The sequence below is a fragment of the Amphiura filiformis genome, chromosome 18, assembly GCF_039555335.1.
Source record: "Amphiura filiformis chromosome 18, Afil_fr2py, whole genome shotgun sequence".
In the NCBI taxonomy this organism is placed as follows: Eukaryota; Metazoa; Echinodermata; class Ophiuroidea; order Amphilepidida; family Amphiuridae; genus Amphiura; species Amphiura filiformis.
Genome location: NC_092645.1, coordinates 10479717 through 10507187, shown reverse-complemented (window position 1 = coordinate 10507187; position 27471 = coordinate 10479717). Strand labels below are relative to the sequence as shown.

Here is a 27471-nt window from a genome sequence, read left to right as displayed (position 1 = left end):
TGCTCAGATCAATCATTCAGTGTGCAATATTGCAATTGTATGTGTGGTATCTATTGAAAAATGTCTAGATATTTCAGTAATTCCAAGTTACTAAGGAATCAGTCCTGAGTGACATTGTTTTTTCACTTACGTGAGTTTTTTTTCCTTCTAAGTTCTAGTTCCAGCATGCTAATTGCTAAGAAGATATAGATTTGTTTAATTGAATAGATCTGCTGCGCATTCAAATTGCATTGTATTGCATCGTAATTTCATTTGTGTTCATGCTAATTACACTACATGAATTCATGTGTTTTCAAGCAAATTCATCGATAATAGGTGATCAAAAGTGATCGGAATGTTACAAAACTACAGATCGCATTCAGCTTACTTCATATGAGATGACCTTTGGAAAAATACGGCATAATTTGCCATGGTGCTTGCGGAATGCCATGCAGTAAAATATTAAAACGTTGAGGCAATTCATGATTGACAACTAAAAATTGGCGTGTCGTTCGTATCCTCCGCTGTCAATTTCTTATCCACTCATTAGTCCTCACAAAAGCTTGGTGTTGATTACGTAGTGTGTGGAGGCAAATTGCAATATTAAAAAGTACAATGAAATAATGAGTAGGGCGGGCTCCATGGCGGGTTTCTTCTTCATCGTACGTAACAGTATTGTTCTCCAAAAAAAACCGGAAGCTTGTCGTCTGGCGCTCTAGCTGAAATACAGCAAGATAACGTAAATGTAAATCTGTATTTTAGCTATAGTATCTCGAGCTAATGTAGACGTTCGCCTTTCGTATCTCTTTCCTTGTTGAAAAAATTAACGTTGTGAAGACAGGACATCCGGGCCCTACTCTGCCATGTTTGGCTGAGTAACGGTACATGAACATGACCTTTTGTGCCTAGTATAGATATGGGCAATTCCACAGTAACTCGTGCTACACTTTATGGCGTCCTTTTGCATACTTTGTGCTCCAGCTTTTAAGTTGATTTGATTGGAATCTGAATTTTTTGTATTTTAATACCCAACATTCAAGGCTAGATCCTCATAGTATTGCTACTCAGGATATCAACTTTTGTATGTATGGGACAGCTGTAAAAATCGGTAACTCGTGCTACGAGCAGAGGACATGCTTAAAAATCACTCATTTTTATTTTGATGGTGTGCTAAAACAAAAAACACTAAAGCCTTATTGATTATATGATAAGTAATTGATAATAAGGTTTGTTTTGGTATACCTTAAAAAGTTGTGCCCCTCATAGTTTTACATTGACTGGCAAAAACATGGTAACTCGTACTCACGGTAACTTCGTGCTACAGTTTGTCCGCCATATATAAAATGGTATTGTTCATCTAAATGTCAATTTTTTTTTGATAACAATTCCTCAACAACTGATGATGATCAAATAACTCAATCTATGTACAAATAACCCATCTATGTACAAATAACACTATTCAGTGTATGTACCAGCATACAATGTACCACACACATTATACAAACATCCCAGCCTTACATACACCTTGCAATTGCTTGATCCTGTTTGGATATTTTATTCTAGGGCTTAAATTTAAACAGTTAAATTGAACAGTCAACAATTGATAAAACTTTTACTTCCATGTTATTTGACTCTAAATTCCCTCACAAAACTTGTAATGTTCATGGTTATTTGCTCTGTGTAAGTTTTTAAAAAATTGCTTTCTGAGTTAAAAGAATGTTTGGTCATCTTTTGGTTGAGACCATTTCCTGCTTGGTGCAAATACTCTACAGTTTGCCCGATTTCAATCACTTCACTAAGCTGGAAAATGAGCCTCATTACACTCAACAACAAACCAATTTCCAATACAAATCTCAGAACTATACAAATCTCAGTATCAACAATGTCACTGTGGCTGTTAATCTCAGGATTTCCAGTAGGCCTATCTATTTTGTTTGTTTTATTTCTTCTTTTGCCTGGGTTTATACTCATTCAGTGGATGTTTTAAGGTATCCTCTGTTCTTCCATGAGGCCCATATTAATTGATTGGTTCTTACAATGTAGGCTAGATCCTAGGGGGTGGAGGGCTAAAAAATTTGGTTGCATCATTTTGACCAGGTATTGATAGTGGGATATATGCTAAATAGCATGTTTTTTTAGAGAGACTGTACAATGTAAAGTCTTTGAGCTTAAAAAAAAAGGACTTTATTGGTGTGTGCAAAAATTTGGTATAAATAAATTTACACTATTTTGGCACATGATCGGGGTGCATGGAAACTGGTTCCTTGAATCTTATCTCTATCTTTGCCTTCCATATTTTTACTTTAATTTTCCTGCGACAGGAGGTCACTTTTCTCTTTAATTTTTGGCCCACACACATGTGTGGTTGCCTGGTTGTTTGTTTCTTTCTTTCTTTGTTTGGCTGTCCTGGCGGAAGCAAATTCATTAATCCACTGTACAGCTCCAACACAATAACTACAAACTTGGTACCGGTATGGTGATAGAATAATGGTGGCTTGATGTGCTGTGTAGTTTTGTGTTATGTTATTTGCATTTATGAATATTAATGAGCTTACAAATTTTGCCTACATTTTCATTAATCCACTTTGCAGCATTATAAACACATCATCATCAGTCGGCTGCTGGAGCAGCGACTACTAGCTTTCTCCAACTAATGCGATCTTGGGCAAGCGAAACAATTTTGTTTGGCTGCAGCATCCCTTCAGTATCTCCCAGGAGGTGCTGGACATACTGTAAAGTACAGTGTCTTGCGGCCGTCCCGGTTTCCTCTTCCCATGTGGTGGAATATAAAGCGCATATTCTTTCACAGGCTCGCCATCTTCAAGCGCAGTATATGGCGAGAAATTTGAGTTGATGAATCTTGACTCTGGCAACCAGTGGAGTGGTGTTGGTCAGGTTGTAGATGGTTTCGTTTGGAATCCGATCCACACGCTTGATGTTTAACATGACTCTGTAGCAAGATGTTGCAAATGCATTGATCTTGTTTTCCATGTCCTTGGTAATTACCCATGACTCGCACCCGTACAGAAAGACAGTAACACACGTTGTCTGAAACAGCTTGATTTTTGTTTCGATTGGCAGGGGACGGGCTTCTCCAAAGGCGTTCCAGTTTCCAGAAAGCTGCCCAGGCTAGTGATTTACTTCTTTTTAGGTCTCCAACACTAGAGCCCATCTTGGAACCCAAATACCTGAAGTCTGTGACATGGTTGATGGTACTACCATAGACTTCAAGTGCTGGTTAGGCGTTACAGTTTGCAGTCATATATTCTGTCTTAGGTGCGCTGATTACAAGGCCTAAATCTGCTGCTGCAGTTGCAGTCCTAGTAAGCTGTGACTGGGCCCGGTCTATGGAAGATTCCAGCAGGGCAATATCATCAGCAAAATCCAGGTCATTCAGCATCTTGGCAGGGTAGGTAACAATTCCAGCGTCAATTCCAGAAGTTGATTTCATCAGAAGGTAGTCTACCAGGATAATAAACAGGAATGGTGCCAACACATCACCCTGAAGCACTCCAGTTGTTACTTGGGAAGGCTCTGAGATACTGCCATCTACCATAACGGCACTATTGGAGTCTTTGTAGAGCACCTGGATGGCATTGACCACAACCTTTGGTATTCCATAATGCCGCAGCACTGAAAACATGACGGACCTGTTGATGGAGTGAAGGCTTTTTGAAGTCCACAAAAGTGACTGTTAAGGGAAGTTGGTACTCCTTGAAGCCTTCCATGATCCTCCTCAAAATGTGTATTTGCTGAGCACAGCTGCGACCAGATCTAAAGCCAGCCTGGTTGTTTCTCAGTAAAGGATCAATGTGGGGTCGGATCCTGTTCAGAAGGATCTTGTTGTACACTTTTGCGGCAATGGACATAAGCGAAATACCACGGTAGTTTGTCATGAGAGAGAGGTCACCTTTCTTTGGTAGAGGAATGATTACATTAGTAACCCATTGACGTGGTGGTGTCAGCGTTGAGAATACTTACATACAGAATTCGAGAATCATATCAATCATGCTATCCCATCCTCCCTGAAGTGCTTCTGCAGTTATAGCACAGTCCAATCCTGCTGCCTTGTTGGTCTTCATGGCTGCTATTGCTTTGACTACTTCTTCACGAGTTGGGGGCTCAGTGATAATAGGAAGATCTTCAACAGCTGGTGCAGGAAGTTCTGAAGCTGCTGTGCCACTGTCGTTGTTAAGGAGTGAGCTAAAATATTCCTTCCATTCCTCAAGCAGTTCATGGTCACTGGTTGGAGCTGATCCATCTCTCTTTTGACTTTCACCCCTTTCCTTGAGTTCTTCCCAGAAAGCGAGTGTATAATTTTCCAGGTGGTGGTATAATTCCCCATCTCGTCGGCCAGCTTCAGGTCTTCCATCTGCTTATTGAGGGTAGCAAGCTCATCAGATTTATAGGAGTTGTTAAGGCTGGTGTTCAAGTTCCTCCATCTTTCTCTAGATTGACGAGACTTTGAAATGGAGTACCGCTTTTTGGCCTCATCCCTTTCAAGTTTAAGTCTGATGGTTGCATCTGATACCCAACTTGGTAGTCCGCATGGCTCTTGCTTTCCAATAACTTTCTCGGCAACTTCACGGACCGCTGTTTGAAGGTCTCATACCTGTCAGAGATGGGTGTGGTGTCATCCATGCTCAAGATCTGGAATCTGTTTGATAGCTCCAGCTGAAATTCCTCCTTTGTATCAGGATCTTGCAACTTCTTCCAGTTGAATTTTGGTCTCTTGCAAGGTTTTCCTTTGCTAGTTCGCAGACTGGCAGCTAGACGGATGCTCACAATATGATGATCGGAGTCCACTTCTACTGAGTTGTATGCTCGACAGTTGCGGAGAGAATTTACCCACTTGCTGTTTATTAGTATGTGATCTAGCTGTGCATGGGTTGATCCAGCTGGATGGGTCCAAGTCCAGAGACGGTTCCTGGGTTGCGGGAATCTCATCTGGGCGGTCTGAGATTGTACTCCTGGCAGGTGTTAACCAGGCGCTCACCATTGTCATTTGTTGAATCATGGTAGCAATGTGGACCAATGACCCAAGGATGGGAAAGATGACGTACTGTCTGTTCCTATTCTGGCATTAAAATCGCCGAGGATGAGATGGATGTTGTGTCTTTTCATACCATCCAGGTGGTCAGATAGAGATGAATAGAATTCCTCCTTGTCAGAAGATGTTGCGCACTCAGTGGGTGCATATACAACAGTGATGCTGAGCTGAGGGTTGCCATGGAATGTTACAAATAGTATCCTCTCGGAAACAGCTTTACAACACTCTTAAGACATCTGTGAATGTGCTTGGACATGACCAGACCAACTCCTTCGTGCCTTTGCTTGGTAGCAGAACTGAATGATAAAACCCAGTTCCTATCATCTGACCAAAGTTCATCGGTTGGGCTTGGTGTAATGAGACGATGTTCTTGAATTCCGGCAGTGTCAATACCTGCATGCCATCAGCACAGCCCATGAATAGCTGATGCATTTTCCCTTGTTGATTTACAGTACGGACATTATAAGTAGATATTACAAGAGGTTTGAAGGTAGACAGGCGACAATAATCAGGGCCAACAGTTCGTGATGGTGTGCGGAGTTCCCGCTGGTCCGTCATGAAGTCAACAGTAGACTGCCGCTCATCTACCCTCGGTATTTTCGAAGATTTGCTCGTAATCATGAATTTTGCTGGGAATTATTTTGGTCCAGTCCCAGCAGCATTACGGGTGATCAGCCCTGTTTCAGCTTATTTCTGGACACACAGCAGCCGAGATCTACCAATATGTAGTAGTTCGCCCCTGATCTGGAGCATGTTGGCCAGTGTTGGAAGGTTGACCAATGATGACATGTTCAACACCAGCCTAATGACCGTTGAGAAGTAAATCTTCCTCTTCCGCTCTTTGGCCCATGATGAAGATTTAGAGCCATTGGGATAGGCTACTCCAATATGGGCAAATATTTTTTTGGAGACTCTGAGCTGCCCAGTAATCAGAGTCCCGAGCTTGGCCTCGTTGATGTAGTCCAAAGGAGAGCGAAGCAATACGTTTGGCATCAACTTGGATGCAGGAGCTCCCGGGAGGTGTTGAAGTTCATTCACCAGACCGCCTTAGGGGCTCCACTCCGGATTTGTGTAAGGTTTACTCCCTAGCCTTTGCCTCTCCCGAGGCGCTCACAAGGCAGTGAGGTTCATCCACATTTCTACACTAAACTCTATGATTGGGACAGGAAGAAAGAAAAGATGAAGAGGAAGAGGTAAGAATAGACACAACACAAGCTGGCACCCACACTAGCTTTTACCCGACAAAAGGAAATGGACGATGATGTCCGTCTGTGGACAACCTTTTAGTCCACAGTCCGGATTTAATTGACGGCATCGCCCATTTCCTGATGCCCGTGTGGGGTTACGCTGTCACCTTCACACTGGGGATCTGAACACAATAACCAATCAACTTCAAGCTTGGTTTGGTTGGATATGGTGGCCTGATGTGCTGTATAATTTTGTGTCATGTTATTTGCATATTTATGAATATTAATGAGCTTATTTGCATATTATTTTTATTTACAAACCTTTGTTATTTACACACTTTTGTGTGTGTGTGTATGGGCACCTTAATTATGAACTGCATAATTCTAGTTTGTCAGGGGCAGGCTGCCCCCCCCCACTGGCTACACTGCTGCTATAAAGCTGTTACCAATATCATGGTCACATATAAATGCATATTCATATAGTTGGAAGATCCTCTATTGCTGCCAAGTGGTAGATTCTGCATTACCTTTGCTGGTACAGGGGGAAGTGGGCTATGGTAACTCGTGCTACATCGGTAATGCTACTGGTAACTCGTGCTACAGTTTTTAATGGGTCATTATTATGTGATGGATAGTGTTTTGTATATTAATTTCTTATTTTACTCAAGGCACTACTAGTAGAAGGAAAATAATAAGTGGCATCAATTACATTGCCAACATTTTGAAAATACATAAAAAAATGCATCTTTCGGTAACTCGTGCTACGCCATATTTAGTGCTATGAAAAAGCAATGAAATAAATATATTAGTTGGGGCTTATTTATTTTGTGTTGGATGTTTCTTGAAGACCATATTTCAGAGATATAAAATGTATCAAATTTAAAAGAAAAGTGCCCATGTTTAATAAAATAGGCCCACTTGGAAAATATCTAAGTTGAACAGGAGTTTTTCACTTAAAATACACTCTCCAAAGAAACTTGAAAAAAACCACCAAAATGTTAGAAAAATGCCGAAAAAAGTTTATAACTTGAACCTTACATCTGTTTGGAATAATATAAAAGTTAAAAGAAATATATATTGGCAATTTCATTTTTTTGAGTCATGTCCACTTTTGCTTGGAATTGCCCATATGTAAATTAGTCATTGTGTATTACTGTGTTTATACTCGTGGGTTACTTGCTGCATGCTTGCGTATCATCATCAGACTGAATCATTGTCGTTTACAACTGTACAAGTTATGTGTGTAATTTTAGTGAACGTTGACCGACAGAGGGTGTCAAATATAGGCCTACGTGTGGCTTTTGAAAAACAGCGAATCATGCGCATGCTCAGCATGCAAACATGACGGCAATTTAGTACACTGATCATATGTGCGATTCAGTTTTATGCAAATGATCATAGCCCAAATAATTCAGTCCTAGAATATACATTGAATTTGAATGCATACATGTATTTACATATATGGTCGTGTTCTGGACCCGATCTGTTTTGCTTCTAAATGTGGATGGAAACTTGGACAAAAGAATTTAAAAGCACATGGAAACACTGATCATGTCACAGTTAACTTTTTAATCCCCTATTTTTATGATGTGAATCATTCTATTGTGGACCATCCTTCTTATACTTGAATGCTTGGATAACCAACAGCTTTGACAGATCTTTTGACTATATACTGGTACCTCTGTTAAAACAGACAAAGATCTTCTTAATGTCACAAGATGAACTTTCTGCATATAAAATCTCATTTAAAAAACCAGTCTCTTGTCTTGTCTTGTCTTGTCTTTGTACTGTCCAACACCAACTGTAAAGCTCTGTAAAGGCGAGTCAATATATATTGGAGTCAGGATATTGGAATATATAGTTATTTGTGGTTGATGTATTTCTTGAATTACTTTTGACGGGGCGCAGGAGTGTTTGTACTGGAATGGTGAGATGACCCGTGACTGCTTGCTGGAAAATTGTCAGGCGATCCGTCTTTCTTCTTTAATAGTTGGAAGAGACTCGACCCAATTCAGTTTGTTTTTAATTGCTGTGATGCTGCTCTTTCTTTCGTACTTCCCGCTGACAAATCTTGACTCCTCTATTCTACTCTGAACATGAATGCCAAATTATTATCCAAATGTTCTCCATGTTTGTGTAATTTTATTCATGTTTTTTTTTTAAATTTTGTAGATCAATATCACAGCAGTGAATGTCAGTAATGGACAAGGAATTCCAAAAGTTCCCCAAGGCAGTGGAGTCCTTGCTGATATTGCAGAGTTCCCAGTGGAATCCAGACAACCCCATGAAATGGAAGAGCAGCAATGTGATGAAGTCCCAGGTGGTGAAAGCCAATAGGAAGGTCAGGGATGGAGACTTCACTGTGTCTGCTGCATTGGTGAAGCAGGCTTTGCCTTGTCAAGAGGTGAGATTGGTTTAGAGTTAGGGTTAACTAGAGTTAGGATAAGCCAATATAGAAAGGTCAGAGATGGAAACTTTACTGTCTGCTGCAATGGTAAAACAAGGGTCAGGGATGGTAACATCACTGTGTCTGGTGCATTGGTGAAGCAATTAGCTTTGCCTTGTGAAGAGGTGAGACTTGGTTAAGGTTAGGATTAACTAGGGTTAGGGTTTTCCAATAGGAATTAAGGTCAGGGATGAAGACTTCACTGTGTCTGCTGCATTTGTGAAGCAAGCTTTGCCTTGTGAAGAGGTGAGAATGTGTTAGGGTTAACTAGGGTTAGGGTTATCCAATAGGAAGGTCAGGGATGGAGACTTCATTGTGTCTGCTGCATTAGTGAAGCAAGCTTTGCCTTGTGAAGAGGTGAGACTGGATTTAGTGTTAGGGTTAACTAGAGGCAGGATTAGCCAATAGAAAGGTCAGAGATGGAAACTTTACTGTCTGTTGCATTGGTAAAACAAGCTCTATCTTGTGAAAAGGTGAGAATGGGTTAGGATTAACTAGGGTTAGGGTTAATAGGGTTAGGGTTAGCCAATAGGAAGGTCAGGGATGGAGACATCACTGTGTCTGGTGCATTGGTGAAGCAATTAGCTTTGCCTTGTGAAGATGTGAGACTGGGTTAAGGTTAGGATTAACTAGGGTTAGGGTTTTCCAATAGGAATTAAGGTCAGGGATGGAGACTTCACTGTGTCTGCTGCATTTGTGAAGCAAGCTTTGCCTTGTGAAGAGGTGAGACTGGATTAGGGTTAACTAGGGTTAGGATTAACTAGGGTTAGGATTAACTAGGGTTAGGGTTAGCCAGTACAAAGGTCAGGGATGAAGCCTTCACTGTGTCTGCTGCATTGGTGAAGCAAGCTTTGCCTTGTGAAGAGGTGCAGAGACTAAGTTAGGGTTGGGGTTAATTAGGATTAGGGTTATCCAATAGGAAGGTCAGGGATGGAGACTTCACTGTGTCTGCTGCATTGAAGCAAGCTCTGCCTTGTCAAGAGGTGAGACTAGGTTAGGGTTAACTAGGGTTAGGGTTAGCCAGTACGAAGGTCAGGGATGAAGACTTCACCGTGTCTGCTGCATTGGTGAAGCAAGCTTTGCCTTGAGAAAAGGTGCAGAAACTAAGTTAGGGTTAGGGTTAACTACTAGGGTTTAATAGGATTAGCCAATAGGAAGGTCAGAGATGGAGACTACACTGTGTCTGCTGCATTGGTGAAGCAAGCTTTGCTTTGTGAAGAGCCTGTGAAGAGGTAAGACTGGATTAGGGTTAGGGTTAACTAGGGTTAGGGTTATCCAATATGCACTGAATTTGCAATCACAAGCAAGCTCTGCCTTGTTAAGAGGTGTGTTTGGGCTAGGGTTATGGTTAACAAGAGTTAGGATTAGCAATCAGGGATGGATTGTGCATGATAAAATGTATCTTTTTAATATTTAACTTTTGTTGATAACTTTCTCTAGCAAATAAAAAGTTTCATCGCACACTTAAAGACGGAAGGCCAGAATTGGACTTTACCAATACGAGATGTTGTCATGACAACCAAGGGACTCTTGAGTATCAAACTCCACAGACCAGGTATCTTCCAAAAAGTACTTACAGAAGTGTTCAGTCAAGGAGACAGATATGGAGAGTCACAGGTAGGCATGAACACATTTGTTTACATTGAGGGCTCACTTCGGTACAGAAGTTGTGACCGAAGACGCTGTCTTAACTACTGTTGTAATCCAATGGGAAAATGACAAAAATGTGAAATTTGACCCAGAACCTGAATCTTCGTTGGAAAAAAGACAGATGTGTAATCTTTGATACATGTATTATCATAGTCAGATGTAGGTTTTTATACTAGTGAAATATTTACACCTGTTGCTAAAATGGTCCTCTGTAGTACACAAAACAAAAATCAGCCCTATACGAAACAAAATCACTGAAAATATCACTGGAATCTAAAATATATTTCTGAGATGAGTAACACGTACTGTATAAATAATCACTGAAATATCACTGTAAAATTAGATCATTTCAATAGGATTGTTGAATTTCAGGGTGATTAGTGGAATGAGCTTGGACACTAATCACACTGTCGAAACCTGCCAATTCCACTGAAATGATAAAATTTTCTGAGGTGTTTCGTAGCCTTTCTGAAAGGCCGGTTGGGTATTTTCCCACAAAAAATACCCAGTTGTAAAATAAGCGCCCGCCCGATGGAGCCGCCAACTCGCTACGCCGCTCCCTCCCACTTGACAAGGATCGTCGGGAGGATAGTGAGTCGTCTTTGTCAAAGACTAGTGTTTCAGTGTTCATTTTAATGTTTATTACAGTGATGCTATTTCAGTGTTACTTTTGTAGATTTTATTTCATAGTGATATTGGGTCACAAAATTTGGGTTAATTCAGACAGACCAATTTGCTCATAATGTACAAAATGTAGCTAATTTTACCCTACAAACCTGATTCAGCCATGGATCCAGCATGGTCACAAAACAATATACATATTTCAGTGTTACTTTCAGTGATTTTATTTCTTAGTGATATTACGGGAACACCTAAAAGCCATTGTCATGTTGGGTCACATTTTGGGTTAATAATTCATCCATACCAATTTGCTCATAATGAAGCTAATGATTCACCCGTGGATCCAGGATGGCTATACGGGGTTCAGAGGAGCTGTTAGTGCCCAAACATTGTCAAACGTAGGCTGATTTTGCATGAATTTGTGAGAAAATACGTCGGAGCCTAAAATACCCAATGGATCTGCTACTGTGATTGACCATACATTTGTTTACCGTTTTTAATGAAAATAATTTCAATTGAAAATATCCTACTCCAAAATGTTCTGATTATCCCATTTTACAGGAAGATGGAACCAGTGGGGTAGTGGTGATCAATAATGCTGCATTGATGTCTCATCCAGATGCGAAATCCTCAGATGAAGTTGGTTTGGACAAACTCAGATGTGTTTTGTTTTGTGATCAGTTGAAGAATATACTTCGGAAGCTGGGGTAAGTTTACCATTACTTCTATGATACAGGTGTGCCAGCCAGCTATCATGTCAATGTGTGTGTGTGTGTACTTTGCAGAAGCTCAGACCAAATTTTCACTTAATGTTTGGTACTTCAGACATCAGTGCTGTTGTTTTTGTTGTCACATGCGTGTTGACAAACTACCCTTCTATGCGTGTGGGATTCAGTTAGCATGCACAATTTGCAAGCTGCGACCATCGAAATGGGCTGTTCCGGTATGAAATCCATACAGTTGGTATAGAAGACAGGACCTTAATCTCAGACACAGGGGGTGTCAATTTCAAATGGAGTCACGCAACCCAATCAAGTAACAGCATTTGAAATTCACACTCCCTGTTTTGACAATTAAGGTCATGTCTCCCATAGGTTGTGTATTGGTTTTCAAATAGAATCGTCCAATGCTTAGCTCTGTACTAAGATTGGCATCACATCAGTGTCGAATTGTTTCGACTTATATTTAACTTTTTGATTCCAAATCTGGTTTTGAGTCCTTTTTAAATCACTTTTAATTGATCTTATCTCTTGTACAATCATGTTCCTTTTTAACCCTCTGAGCACTACCTGCCGATCTAATGCCTCTGATTGGTCAATTATATGATATCTTAATTTTAATCACCAATCAGAAAGGAGCTTTGCAAATAATTCATCCCAATTTTTTTGCATGGTGAAATTATTCTAACAATGTTGCTGATTGGTCCAATTGATATGAAAACTTCTTTTTGACCAATAGGCAAGTAATTCTCATGGGGGTTAATGTGTAATAGTTGTTCACTTGTGTATTTTTTTTCAGATTCACTGTTCATGAAGTATGCAAACACCAATCTCCAGGATTTCGAAATGCCTTGAAGAACTTTCAAATCCAACCGCCTTCATTATCAATTGACCAAGAGAGACGGACACATATAGCGTCAAAGTTGATCAAAAAAGCAGCATGCTCCAAATTCAGAGCAACGAAGAAACAAACACACAAAGAAATGCCTCCAAATTCATCAAATATGGAAGTTGGCATTTCTCAAAATGCTGACCCAAGTAGAGAAAATACCGAACAAGTATTCAAAGCGATGAAGACACAAACTGATGACGACAAAATGTCTGAAAATTCATCGAATGGAGAAGTTCAAAGAAGTGATAAACATGAACTCCTATGTGGGGATTGTGTGTCTTTAGATTTAAAACAATATTTGACAGATTGTGGTATAGAACAAGGAAAGGGGAATTTTGATAGGAATATAGATATAGCCAAAGTCACTGATGGGGATGGCGATGGTACATCAGTATTACAACAGTGTATCTGCTTGGAGGAAACTTGTCAGTCATTAGGAGCTGAGGTGAGTACCTGATGTGTTAAAAATATGATATGAAGAAAGAAATTCTGGGGTGAACCAAACCTGCCTGGTTATCAAGTTAATCAGTGACAAAGTTATTGCTGAATTTGACAGGTGCTAATTGATGTTTTAATGTTATTGCATCAATTAGCACCTGTCAAATTCAGAACTAGCCTTGTCACTGATTAATTTGATAACCAGGCAGGTTTGGATCACCCCAAAAGAACTGCTCTGGTGAAGCTTCCTCTTTAAACCTTTGGTATTAAGTTTAATAATTGATTTTAATTTGCTTATTATTTTTCAGACCAACACGAAGGTGATTCATGTAGTACCAAAGACAAAAGAATTCCATCAACAGCTAGTCGATTTGACATGGAGAATAGTTTCTGATACAGACGGTAGTTCGCAATTACATGCAATATGTGGTCCTGTATTGACAAGAGCATCATCAGGTGGTAGTGAAAAAGACATGACTGTGGAAGAGTTTTACAGCATACGTGAAGCTCAAACGAGGGAGGCATCTGTCATGAAGTATGGGGATGAGGTTCAAGGTAAGGGCCAAAATGGTGTTGAGGTACAAGGTAAGAGCCAAAATGGTATCATTTCCAATGGCTTAATTCAATCTGCAAATTAAAAATCACACAATTTTTGGCAAACATATTTTGAAACTTTTCATAGTTTGTTCAGAAAATTTCAACCAAAATCAATCAATTTTGGCTAAAAGAGTCTTTTGGTTGATTGAGCCTGTAGAACAGTGTTTTTGTTTTTGTTTTTTTTGGGGTTTTTTGCTTACAGCCATACATGTATATTGTACATATGTGACAAGATCCATGGAGGCCAAAGGAGGCATTTTTGAAAATTGAGTTACTGTAGTTATTAGGCCTACATTATGTATACATACAATATACTATCATTTACTGAAAACACCAAAGGTCTAGCATTGGTTCAAAAGTTAAGAAGTTTTTTGATGTTGATTTTCTTATGTATTTTACTGTTTTTTTACTCCATATTTTTGCCTTTATCTCAGTTTCAAATTTACCGCCTTTGGCCCTCATGGACCAGATCGTGTCACATATTTGGTCAATTATTTTGTTATATTTATTAATTTTGTTATATTCATTTGCCAAATATTATGAAATAGTATTAGTATAAACTGTCAGGAAGTTTTCCTAGTCATGAAAAGCATGCATAAATTGCTTTGTTTTATCTTCTATCAGGAATTTTAGAGGGATTCTTAGAGTCTCTGGATTTGAATATATAAAATATTTTTAACAGGAGACTTGAAAATCGACCTCTCCATTAATTGCTCTCTGTCTGTGATCCTCATCAGCCATACTATTCACAACCTGTCCATAAATTGCTGTGTATCTGTGATCCTCGGCTATACTATCCTGTATTCACTACCTATTGTTCTTTACAGGTGATCACTGGAATGAAGTCATCAAGCATCTTACAATAGCGGGCATCAAGTTTGAATTACTAGGAATGCAGCTGAATAATCAGGTAATTTATGATCATCTTGGCGCTATACTTTAAAACAACTCATACAGAAGAGCAATCCAAAACAAATTGTTGACAATACCACCCTATGAAGATTGTGTCTATGAAGGTAGCAACAAATGTGACCCGCTCTGATAAAACCAGGAACAAGTCGCATTTTTGACATTTCATGATTTGAATAAAAATGTAAGCAATAAGCTTTGAAATGGTACCAAAATTATATAAATAGTATCAATACTTTTCAAGATGGATAATTTTGCAAATGATACCTTGAAATTTTTGCCCAATTGCTATTCTGAATAATGGACCAATTAGTTTCCTGCCTTACACAGGATTGAATAGGGATTACCCTAGTTCAACTGTTATTTATTGATTAAATAAACATCTTTTTAATAGGTACTTTCAATGATTTGAAAGTCCACTTAGTCTTAGTCCCACAGTCAAATACCATGAAATTAAGAATGCCAAAATTTGATATTTTTTTATGGGAATGTCATCTTTAAAGGCCTATAACTCAAAAACATGTCTGGCGACTTGTTCTTGCTTTTGTTGGAGCTGGTCACAAATGTGTACACATACAATTTCTTTAATCTGTAGCTTTGCACATGGGTAATATATGATGTGATCTATGAAAACCCTTCACATGTCACATTATCCTATTTTGTTTTAAAACTCTTTATTTTTTCAATCCTTCTTAAATTCGGTCATAACTTCTAACGTTGAAGTGACAGGAACAAAATGAAAACAATCCTAAGAGAGTTCTAAATCTGTGTTTTTTGTCTACAAAACTCAAAAATTAAAAATGTCACCATGGGAAGGATTTCCACAGATCACATCACATATTATGTGACCATTCTGTCAAAAGCAGAACTGATGGGACCTACATGTTACTGGTTACAAAGTTTCTACCTGCTCATTAATAAACACATAGATTGGAATTTTCCAAGCCTGGCCCTCTAAACGTACTTGAATTCAGCTAACGCCGGTACAACGTTCAAACCTGGCAACATCGCTCATCATACAAGCGAAGTGTCTTTTGTGTATGCTCGCGCTATTTTGAGTTCACTCACACAAACCTGACTATAGCGTCGACCCCCATAGGCAACATACTTTCCGCGGTATGATTGAATGTGTGTCCTGTACCGCAATGCAGTCTTTATGGTGCCAATTATTTAATAAGATATTACAATTAGAGGACTGCAGTAGGGGGGAGAGTGGGGTAAGTTGAGCCACTTTTTACATTTACTTTCTCTACGCTCAAATAAATAAAGCAGGACCCAAATGCAATGTTACAAATGAAACATATGTATGTTTACTTGGTTATGATACCACAAAATTGTAATCAATATTTTGCACTTTCGCACAGTGAGACGCCAAAAATTATTTGCAAATTGGCTCAAGTTGAGCCAGTCGCGGGGGAAAGTTGAGCCACCATAGAAATGCACAGTATATGCCATAGCTGTGAAATTCAATTTTGCCTTTTTTTTTAATTGTTGTTTTCAGGTATTTATTTCGAAAAATAGTTTGATATAGAGGTAGTTTGATCTAAATATTGCATACAAGTTATTTCTGACAAGATATTACTTTGAATAAAAAAATTGGGGAAATTTCTGCAGGTTGTTCCTATGCTCAACTTGCCCCATGGCTTTTGGCTCAACTTACCCCATGTGACCCTTTTTGTCAACAACCGAGCCTCCCACCTGACTAAAACTTGTTTATACAGTTGTAAATAGTTTTCTAAAATAGTGTTCATATATCACATCCTCAATACCCAGAATGCTATCATTTTAGCCTTTTTCTTTCTGGGTGAAACATTAAAAAAATTGGTTTTTGCCAAAAGTTCAACAAAAGTGTGAAAAATGAACTTTCTAATGCAGCTTTCTTACCCTATGTGCAAGTGATTCCATATTACACTTGAGAAGCCTTTGTTATGTCATATACAAATAAGTGGAACTGCAAAGTAAGATAAGTTCTTAATTTTCTTTCTAGAGGGGGTGGCTCAACTTACCCCCTGGCTCAACTTACCCCACTCTCCCCTAAAGTAAAAGAAATCTCTCAAATTCCTTGATTTGGAGCCAAACAAATCAAAATCAAATCAAATTTTAGACATAAGCAACATGTCGGCACCCAGTTAGGTCTGAATTTATAAGAACAGGTCACATATGCAAGTAGCTCCAGAGATAATCACATACCTGAGGTATTATGGTCTCAGCATTTAACATTGCTGATTTTCTTATCCTCAGGTCAAGTTAGATGTGTCAGACTCCAAACAGAACTCCAGCTGGCCTGACAGTCGTGATGGTGTGTTTGTCATGTATAACTATGCAAGGTTGGCGACTCTCTTCTCCAATTATGACCAGGAAGTTACAAATGGTAGGCGCAGTACTACTCCCCATTCCAGAAAAATACAGCACTTATTTTGGGGGGGATTAAAAAAATATTATCTTGTTTTGCCAAATGAAACATAGCTCAATCCTAATCATTCATTTAGTACTAACTGGAGATAAAAGAAATTTATCTAATTTCTTGAAAAAGAGCAAAAGTCTAAGCATGCATTTAAAATCGTGAGTATATGCCAAAATTTTGCTCTAATTTTCACTTTTTTGGATAAATTATTGGTTATAAGAATGAAACATGTCTTTTCCAAAAATTAGAATGCATAAACTGAAATTAGTCTTAGTACAAGCTAAGTCTTTGGACTTGATTGTCACAGCATACAAAAACACCCTAAAAACACATGTTTTTGGCCCTTGTTTCCAAAAATTGTCCAAACATTAAAATTTGACTTTTATTGCTAGAATAGGACTAACTAAAGGATTAGGATTTAGCTATGTTTCATTTGACAGAACTTGATAATATTTTATTAATCCCCAAAAATGATTGCTGTATTTTTATGGAATAGAGAGCAGTGTTGGATTATTCAGCTACTTGCATGGTTCGCCATTATGCACTATGTGCGGGAGAGCCTCGAACTGGCAGCATACATTTCATGTATGCTGCCAGTTCGAGGCTCTCCCCGCACATAGTGCATAATGGCGGAACCGTGCAAGTAGCGAATAATACCTCATTTGTCAACTTTGTGGGTTGACTATATCTAATGAGAAACTTATGGGTTATAAATGTGTCAGACTTACCACCAGAATCTGGAAGTATGAGACTGGGCAGTTGTGTGCGAGACAGCACAGTTGTGACCAAAATAACCTTTTGACCACTTTCCAACTACCGTATTCGTTCCAAAAAGCCCCCAATAAGTGCCACCCAGGGTATTTTCAATTTGCTAAAGGGTACCGTTAATGTTGGAGTGACTGATAGACGTTGATACAGTGAAATAGCTTGAGGATTTGAAGTCCTTTGTAAACTTGCAATACATTTACTGCATCAGAAAAGCTACTAGAACGTCTCGGGACCCTATTATAACGTATGTAAATTTGTCTCTAATAAACGGCCCTTACGAAAAAATTAGGTAAAACAAGTAAAATATAACCACCCAAAATGACTTTGTAAAGCGCCCTGGGTGCTTATTGGAATGAATATGGTATGCCATGTACCAGTATCTTATCACCACTCTTCAAGGTACTAAAAAATTAACATAATTTAACTTTCTCTTTTTTTCAGGTTTTTTTGTCTCAGGCTAAAACACCTGTCTCTTTCTTTCTTTTCAGGTACATACCCGCCCTTACCAAGTCTTACCAGTATAGATTTCGCCACACTCAGAGAAGATCAGGAATGGGGACTGCTCTTCAACTATGTCCTGCAGTATCCCATCATCCTTCAAGATGTCTACCAAGAGGTCATGTCAAACTTAGGGCCAAAGGTCAATCTACAGATGCATAAGGTATATTTACTGGCTACAACCACATACTGATGTTATGACTTGGGATTAGTTTGTTTGCAGTAAATCATACTGCCTTTCTGACAGTGCTTCTGATTGGTTACTTATGATCTAATCCACCAAGTTACCAATCAAAATAGAGCTTTTAGACCTAATTTTCCGGGGCACTCACATAAATGGAATGTACGCATGCGTGACCGAAAAAAACAAGTTACGCGAATGACGCATTTATGAAATAAAATCACTAAAAAATCGCTGAACTAACAAAAGTATCGGTCAAACTGAAACACCTGTTCAAGTTTGATAGATTCAGTGGGACTAGTGAGTTTCAGTGTGCTAATAGGTAATTCCACTACCGTAAAACCCCGTCTACAAGCATACATAGTGTTTTTTATGAAAGCTAAATTAATTCGAAGCCAGCGTAAATATACCAATACAATAGATTGGTCTTAAAATAATACTTGTTTGTATATGCTTGGATCCGTAATTTATTTGCTCATACTCCATAATGGCGCCTGGATTAATGTAGCTTTCATCAGAAGCACTCTATATGCTTGTAGACAGGGTTTTACGGTATTGTACATTTCAAATGCAATCACCCATAGGTTGGATTTCAACTGGAATAGTCCTATACCAGTAGGCTATATGTGAAATACTGAAAATATGCTAGGTGTATTTTTAGTATTTCTAATATATTTTGTGCATTTTTCAGACATTTGGGTGTATTTCTGAGACATTTTGATGTATTCCTAAAACGTTTGGGTGTATTCCCAATATATTTAAGTGTTGTTTTTGAAACATTTGGGTGTATTCCTAATACATTTGGGTGTATTCCTAATACATTATTGGGTGTATTCCTAATACATTTGGGTGTATTCCTAATACATTATTGGGTGTATTCCTAATACATTTGGGTGTATTCCTAATACATTATTGGGTGTATTCCTAATACATTTGGGTGTATTCCTAATACATTATTGGGTGTATTCCTAATACATTATAGTGTATTCCTAATACATTATAGTGTTAATTAGTAGGTTTTTAGCGGGTTCGCCATCGGACAAGTTTAGAACTGTCAAGCTTTTGTCAGGAGTAGCTCTGACTTCTTCAGGACAAAGTACCTAAGAATGAGACATGTAGACCGCCCCTTGTCTACTGATGACTCTGAAAAGAGCCGTTTGCTGAAGACTGCTCCTTGTCAACAGAAACTAGCAGATCTCGCCTATCTGCTGATTTTGTAAGTTTTGGTGGCTCTGAAAAGAGCCGTTCAATGAAGACTGCCCCTTGTCTCTACAGAGAACTAGCAGATCTCGCCTATCTGCTAATATAAAGGTTTTGGTGGCTCTGAAAAGAGCCGTTTGCTGAAGACTGCCCCTTGTCTACAGAAACAAGCAGATCTCGCCTATCTGCTGAATTTGTAAGTTTTGGTGGCTCTGAAAAGAGCCGTTTGCTGAAGACTGCCCCTTGTCAACAGAAACAAGCAGATCTCGCCTATCTGCTGATTTTGTAAGTTTTGGTGGCTCTGAAAAGAGCCGTTCACTGAAGACTGCCCACTTCCTACATCAAGAACTCGCAACATTTTGTTGAAAAGGCAGGGCAAATACCCATAGAACCAGGTGACTTATTGGTCAGTTTTGATGTGGTATTATTATTCACTAATGTTTCAATTGATGATGCTAGTAAGATTATAGGAGATATCTTGCGTGATGATGATACACTTAAAAACAGAACACGCATGACAAGCGATGAGATCGTAGAACTTATGAAGTTATGCCTCACATCTACGTACTTCAAATGGCAAGGGAAATTCTATGAACAAAAAGAGGGTCAGGCAATGGGTTCACCCCTCTCCCCAATAACATCTAATATCTTCATGGAACACTTTGAAACCAACGCACTAGATACGTATCCTTTGAAACCCGTTGCTTGGTTTAGATTTGTTGATGACACATTCGTCGTCTGGCGACATGGCAAAGACGAACTGGTCAAATTCCTAAGTCATCTCAACAATCAACACAAGTGTATCCAGTTCACAATGGAGATTGAGGAGGCGGGTGGCATACCTTTCCTTGATGTCAAAGTGCAGAGATCAGACACTAGCTTGAGTTTTGCCATATACCGAAAACCCACTCATACTGATCAATATCTTCATTTTAACTCTAGTCACCATATGTCTGCCAAGAACAGTGTTGTCAATACACTGGTTCACAGAGCACTGACTCTGTGTGATGAAGAACATCGAAAAGATGAACTCAAACACATTGAAAAAGCGTTGAACAAGAATGGCTATCCCTCAAACCTCATTCACAAGGCAATCAAGAAACAGACAGGAGAACGATCAGAAGAATTGGTGGACGATGAACACAAAGGCGTTACCTTCATGCCATATATCAAAGGTGTATCAGACAAAATCTGTCGGTTTCTAAACCGATCAGGGTCAAAACATTCTACTCTAGGTCGGCCAAATTAAGAGACATCCTAAGCCACCCAAAAGATCCTCTGCCCAAGGATCGTGCACCATGTGTGTACTCTATACCTTGCAGTTGTGGTGAGCAATACATAGGCCAAACCAAACGACCACTAAAGGTCAGAATATCTGAGCCAAGAGCCACAAGACAAAAGAAAGAAGAAGGCTCGGCATTAGCTGAACATGCTTGCAAAGAAGGCCATGAACCTCTGTGGGACGAAACAACAAAACTGGCACAAGTTTCTCACTTGGGGATGAGGTTGACCCGTGAAGCGTTGGAAATCAGAGTTAATGAAACTTCTACTATCAATAGAAATGACGGCAAAGACATCAGTCGTATGTGGCGCTCTCTATTTTCAAACAACCAATCACAGAGCCGCTAATCTGTACCACGTCCGCAATTAAGTGATATAAACGCTCATCGTGCATACAATCAATCAGTTGGTCCATGAGTGGCCAAACGGTTCCTGGTAAGCCGTATACTTCTATTACAGTATATGCAGTCTACATGTTCTCTGTTGACAAGGGGCAGTCTTCATTGAACAGCTCTTCCTCAGAGCGAACAAACCTTTAATTTAGCAGATAGGCGAGGTCTGCTTGTTTTCTGTTGACAAGGGGCAGTCTTCAGTGAACGGCTCTTTTCAGAGCCACCAAAACTTACAAAATCAGCAGATAGGCGAGATCTGCTTGTTTCTGTTGACAAGGGCAGTCTTCAGCAAACGGCTCTTTTCAGAGCCACCAAAACTTACAAATTCAGCAGATAGGCGAGATCTGCTTGTTTCTGTAGACAAGGGGCAGTCTTCAGCAAACGGCTCTTTTCAGAGCCACCAAAACCTTTATATTAGCAGATAGGCGAGATCTGCTAGTTCTCTGTAGACAAGGGGCAGTCTTCATTGAACGGCTCTTTTCAGAGCCACCAAAACTTACAAAATCAGCAGATAGGCGAGATCTGCTAGTTTCTGTTGACAAGGGGCAGTCTTCAGCAAACGGCTCTTTTCAGAGTCATCAGTAGACAAGGGGCGGTCTACATGTCTCATTCTTAGGTACTTTGTCCTGAAGAAGTCAGAGCTACTCCTGACGAAAGCTTGACAGTTCTAAACTTGTCCGACGGCGAACCCGCTAAAAACCTACTAATTGTTATGAATTCCCGTCGTAAAAGCCTATCCCACAATTTAACATTATAGTGTATTCCTAATACATTTGGATGTATTCCCAATATATTTAAGGGTTGTTTTTGAAACATTTGGGTGTATTCCTAATACATTAGAGTGTATTCCTAATACTTTAGAGTGTATTCCGAATACATTTGTATGTATTCCCAATACATTTAAGTGTGTTTTTGAGACATATGGGTGTATTCCTAATACAATTGGGTGTTTTTGAGATATATGGGTGTATTCCTAATACATTTGGGTGTATTCCTAATACATTATTGGGTGTATTCCTAATACATTAGAGTGTATTCCTAATACTTTAGAGTGTATTCCGAATACATTTGGATGTATTCCCAATACATTTAGTGTTTTTGAGACATATGGGTGTATTCCTAATACAATTGGGTGTTTTTGAGATATATGGGTGTATTCCTAATACATTATAGTGTATTCCTAATACATTATAGTGTATTCCTAATACATTTGGGTGTATTCCGAATACATTTGGATGTATTCCCAATATATTTAAGTGTATTTTTGAGACATTTGTGTATATTCCTAATACATTTGTGTGTATTCCTAATACATTTGGGTGTATTCCTAATACCTTAGAGTGTATTCCGAATACATTTGGGTGCATTCCCAATACATTTAAGTGTGTTTTTGAGACATATGGGTGTATTCCTAATACAATTGGGTGTATACTATGACTCTTCTCTTTCAGATCTGTGGTTTTCTGGTAAGCCTGAGCAGAGATCTGAGTTCATACTACAGCCATGTACACATTTTGGGGGTAAGTTTGCATCTGGGTTATACAATCCTAAGTCAGTTTATAGAGTAATAGTAATTAATAATTACCTGATTATAGGGAAACACAGCAAGATTGCACATGCAGTTAGTTTTATTCAGTTGCATGACATCAATCCGACCAAGGGAATAAATATGCGAAATGTTATTTTTACTGTAATCATGACACAATGGCTTTCACAATTAAAAAATATATATTGCCTCTCGGATCCATGACTTTTGAAATTTTGTTGAAATTTTATAAAAGCTTACAACAAAATTACAAAAACCAAGATCACCATATTATCGGGTGCATGGCAAAAAAAATATGGAGGTACACTTTTTGGCTATTCCAGTTGACATCCATATACTCCCTATGCAAAACATAACACAGGGAGTATGAATTTCAAATTGGGTTTCCTGGGTAGCATGTGTGACTCCATGTGAAATCTATACCCCCTGTGTGGAAGATTAAAGTCATATCTTCCATACAGGATGTATGGATTTCAACTGGAATAGCCCATTTTTCTCTCAGTTCATGAGTGACATTATTTTTGTGTGTAATCTCTTTGGATGATGCCAAAATAAACTTATATAAGTCTCATTTTTCTTTGTTGCAGGGAGGTCATTCTCATCTTTTACCAGTCATGTTTGCCAGACTCTATCTGATGAAAGCTATTCAACAAGTTATAAGAAATGGATTGTCTCTTCTCAATATTAGACCTCTAGAACAGATGTGAGGTCTTGATCAACTTATTCATCTTTTGCCAGTAATTGTAGCCGGACTCTATCTGATGAAAGCTATTCAACAAGTTATAAGAAATGGGTTGTCTCTTCTCAATATTAGACCTCTAGAACAGATGTGAGGTCTTGATCAACTTATTCATCTTTTGCCAGTAATTGTAGCCGGACTCTATATGATGAAAGCTATTCAACAAGTTATAAGAAATGGATTGTCTCTTCTCAATATTAGACCTTTAGAACAGATGTGAGGTCTTGATCAACTTATTCATCTTTTGCTAGTAACTGGGTGAAAAATGGTATAGCTCTGTTTGATGCACTATCACAAAACAATGTGATTTAATAATGACCCATAGATATATTCTCAAGTGCAGGATATCAATTTTGTGGAAAAGTTTGAGTGTTACTTATTTTAGCTAAATCATAATATCTCAATGATGCAATATGCTAATTTCATGTGTTTTTTTTTCTTGTTTTATTTTGGCAAACACATTCAGAGACAATACAAATCAAGAAATTGTAAACACTTCTGGCCATAGACTATGATAAATAAACCTAAGAGAAAGGGGTTCAACATGGGTAGTGTTTTTATTTGGACACCCTGTATTACAAAAGCAGTTGGAAAGCGACACTCTGTGCTCTAGCACCTCAAATAGGCAGCTAACACCTTTAACTTTATAAAAAATAATCAGATTTTAACATTTTTAAATGAACATAACATTAAAAAATATGCAAATGACCAATGTCAAGCAAGACTAATAAAGATGACTGAAATATAACACAAAGGAAGTATGTCGTATTGATAGCTGTGAGGTGTCATATTTTTATTTATGTATGTGTACAATATAAACTGGCCAAATTGGTTATAAGGCAGCTATTGCCGAGGTCCTTGGAGAAGTGTGTTGACATAAAGCCAAAAAAAATTGTTTGCTTGCCTTCCACCGACCGACCCAACATTGGCCAAAAATTTTTAGTTTATAACTTTAATGGTTTTTTATTACTTTTTCTGCGTCTAAATTTCATGTCAAAGCTAAATTTGGCCAACAACATTTTTCTGGGGAAAGAAGAAAATCATTACTGTAAATCCATAACATTTAGAACTATCCATTCATGCATCGATATTTCCAAAATCGTTCTAATTGAATCAATTTATGTGGTGTATCTTACCTGGTGGGAAGTATTGATGTATCTTTCCATATGACCAATGTTCATTGCCTACAGGCATATTCAGAAGTCATTATAATATTTAAAAGAATTTTTGCGACAGACCGATCCACCCCAAAAATCCCACTGGAGGGAAAGCAAACTTTTTTTTTTCTTGCCCTAGCAGAAGGTGTGTGGGGATGTACACTCTGTGAATGTAGTAGCTGTGGGTGCTTTTTTCTTTGTTATAAAATGCTAGAGTGAACAATGGCCAATGAGGAGCACAGGTCAAGATCTTACATAGGTACCTATAGAAGACAACTACATGGGCCAATCAGTGGTTCACATCAGCTTAGGAACAACAAGAGTGAAGGGGTACAGTGAAGCATCAGACATGTGAAATAAGATGTTTATGCACACTGCTTTCGAAGGGTGGTGCGCCGTTGTAGATCGTTCTCAGACATGTCTCTGACTACTCCATCTGATAGGTTATTCCAAACATGAACTGCAGTGTGGATGAAGGTCCTGCCAGTAGATATGTTCTAGAAACTGGTACGGCAAAAGCCATGGCAAGGCATGGACAAGCTGGAGCGGGGAGCTTTTCTGACACATTATCTTCAGATCTGGTGGGCACAAACTTGCATGCATTTAGTAGACGTCTATTGCTGCAGCCACTTGACATCTTTGATGGAGAGATGTGATGTTCAGCTCTGTACATGCTTCCTCTTTGTACACGCCTGTGATTCGAAGGGCTTTCCTCTGGATAGAGTATAGTAATCCTAGAGTGGTGGCGCTGGCATTCATCCAAGACTGAGGCTTATTCCACCACACTGCGAACTTGAGCCTTATAAACAGTTGCTCTGCCTCTGCCATTAAGTTCATTTGCAAATCTTTTTCAGAGCACCCAACTTCCACGGTTGTTTGATGTGATCATTTATTAAATTTTCTAACAAAACTTTATAAAATGTTCAATTCTAGACCTGCACAATATGTACATATATTTCCAGCTCTTTTAAATACATATTTTCGTTTCTTTTTCAACTTAAGTCATCTTTTTCTGCATCTTTTTATTCTGTATACTGTGTGCAAATTAAGGGCGCTATTTTATATATTTAGCCAAAAAGATATTCCTATCATTTCATGATAAAAAGTTGTTTGAAAATTTCGTTGCTATTTGTTAGTTCTTTTTCTGATGTTTTAATGGCAATATATCGGTGTCTACCCCTTGTAAAGATGAAAACATGATTTAAGATAAATAGCGCCCTCAGTGTTCACCTTTTCTTAAAAGTGACGTAGTTTTGCATGCTATCAAACAACTGTGCTTCTGTTCTGCTCTGGATGGGATGTTAGAAATGTGCTTTGTCCAGGTCAGCTTGCTGTATGTCGACTGACTCCTGGGATCTCCAGCTCCTCCTCAGCCAGTTTGGTGGTACCAAATTAAATAGAAGAGGTATCTCTCTTTCTTGATGTTGCCATTGCCTTACATTTTGATGGCATGAAGGTCACCTTCCATCTGTCTGCCCAGAGTCTTATTTCCTCCAGGTCTCTGTTCATGCAGGCTAGCAGTAACAGCTTCAGGGTCGTCTCTAGATATAATCTCTAAGGAAAAAGGTGGAATCATCTGCGTAGAGGTAGAGTTGGTCATCACACTCATCACCCAGGTCATCAATGAAGACAGAGGCGGGCTCAATATTAACCCATGGGGAACTGATGTCTTGAAGGAAGCACTTAATGACTGGAAAGATAACTGGCCAGATAACTTTGATGGAACGATCTGGCAAGTAGCTCCGGCAAATCTGGCAAATCCGCCAAGGTGAGTAGCTTGCCGGATATTCCTTTTGCCATGATTTTTGCATTACGTTTCACTACCTGGAGAGAATTGATCAAAAATTGAATTCCCTCCTGAGAATCGTATCTGTCAAGGAGTTGACCAGATCACAAGGATGTCATTATAGCTAGAGGCAGTATATAGCACAAATGGGTCAATAAGTTACATAAAAATGACCTTGTGTGGTATTTGGTTCCCAGGAAGTGAGTTTTGCCTGAAGCAATTTGTGGTTAAATGTTGATCCCTCACTACAAGAGTTATACCGTCGATGATTTGGTTGAAAAAGGAGGTGAGCCATGATCAGTCCATGTAAATGTGCTTTGTCCAGGTCAACTTGCTGTATGTCGACTGTAACTCCCAGGATCTCCAGCTCCTCCTCAGCCAGTGGTACCAAATTAGTGAGTGCTCAACATCTTCTGACAAGGAGGAATTCTATTCATCTCTATCTGATCACTTGGATGGTATGAAAAGGCACAACATCCATCTCATCCTCGGTTATTTTAATGCCAGAATAGGAACAGATACTGTAGATAGTCATCTTTCCCATACTTGGGTGATTGGTCCATATTGCTACCATGATTCAACCAATGACAATGGTGAGCGTCTGGTCAACACTTGCCAGGAGTACATCCTCAGACCGGCCCAAATGAGATTCCCCAACCCAGGAGTCGTCTCTGGACTTGGACCCATCCAGCTGGATCAACCCATGCACAGTTAAACCACATTATAATAAACACCAAGTGGGTAAATTATCTCCGCAACTGTCGAGCATACAATTCAGTAGAAGTGGATTCCGATCATCGTATTGTGAGTGAGATTTGCAAGAGACCAAAATTCAATTGGAAGAAGTTGCAAGATCCTGATACAAAGAAGGAATTTCAGCTGGAACTATCAAACAGATTCCAGGTCTTGAGCATGGATGATGCCACACCCATCTCTGATAGGTATGAGACCTTTAAGACAGCGGTTCGTGAAGTTGCTAAGAAAGTTATTGGAAAGCAAAAGTCATGTGGACTGCCAAGTTGGGTATCAGA

The 27471-nt window shown here is 39.0% G+C and overlaps 1 protein-coding gene across 1 annotated transcript; it reads left to right on the top strand.

Moving 5' to 3' along the window:
- Nucleotides 1–19: 19 nt before the first annotated feature.
- LOC140139829 (DALR anticodon-binding domain-containing protein 3-like) lies at nucleotides 20–23499 on the top strand. The gene is made up of 11 exons (XM_072161573.1): nucleotides 20–130; nucleotides 8389–8620; nucleotides 10103–10279; nucleotides 11495–11640; nucleotides 12452–12989; nucleotides 13291–13537; nucleotides 14407–14489; nucleotides 16730–16859; nucleotides 18149–18321; nucleotides 22664–22732; nucleotides 23346–23499. Exons 2-11 carry the CDS (start codon nucleotides 8408–8410, stop codon nucleotides 23463–23465), a joined length of 1896 nt encoding a protein of 631 aa, XP_072017674.1. The 5' UTR covers nucleotides 20–130; nucleotides 8389–8407; the 3' UTR covers nucleotides 23466–23499.
- The last annotated feature ends 3972 nt before the right edge of the window (nucleotides 23500–27471 follow it).

Excerpts from the sequence above, each read along its gene's own strand:
- LOC140139829 (XM_072161573.1), top strand. The coding sequence starts at position 8,408 with ATGTCAGTAATGGACAAGGAATTCCAAAAGTTCCCCAAGGCAGTGGAG. Across the intron at positions 12,990-13,290 it reads GTCAGTCATTAGGAGCTGAG|ACCAACACGAAGGTGATTCA; the intron begins GTGAGTACCTGA and ends ATTATTTTTCAG. Across the intron at positions 13,538-14,406 it reads GTATGGGGATGAGGTTCAAG|GTGATCACTGGAATGAAGTC; the intron begins GTAAGGGCCAAA and ends TGTTCTTTACAG.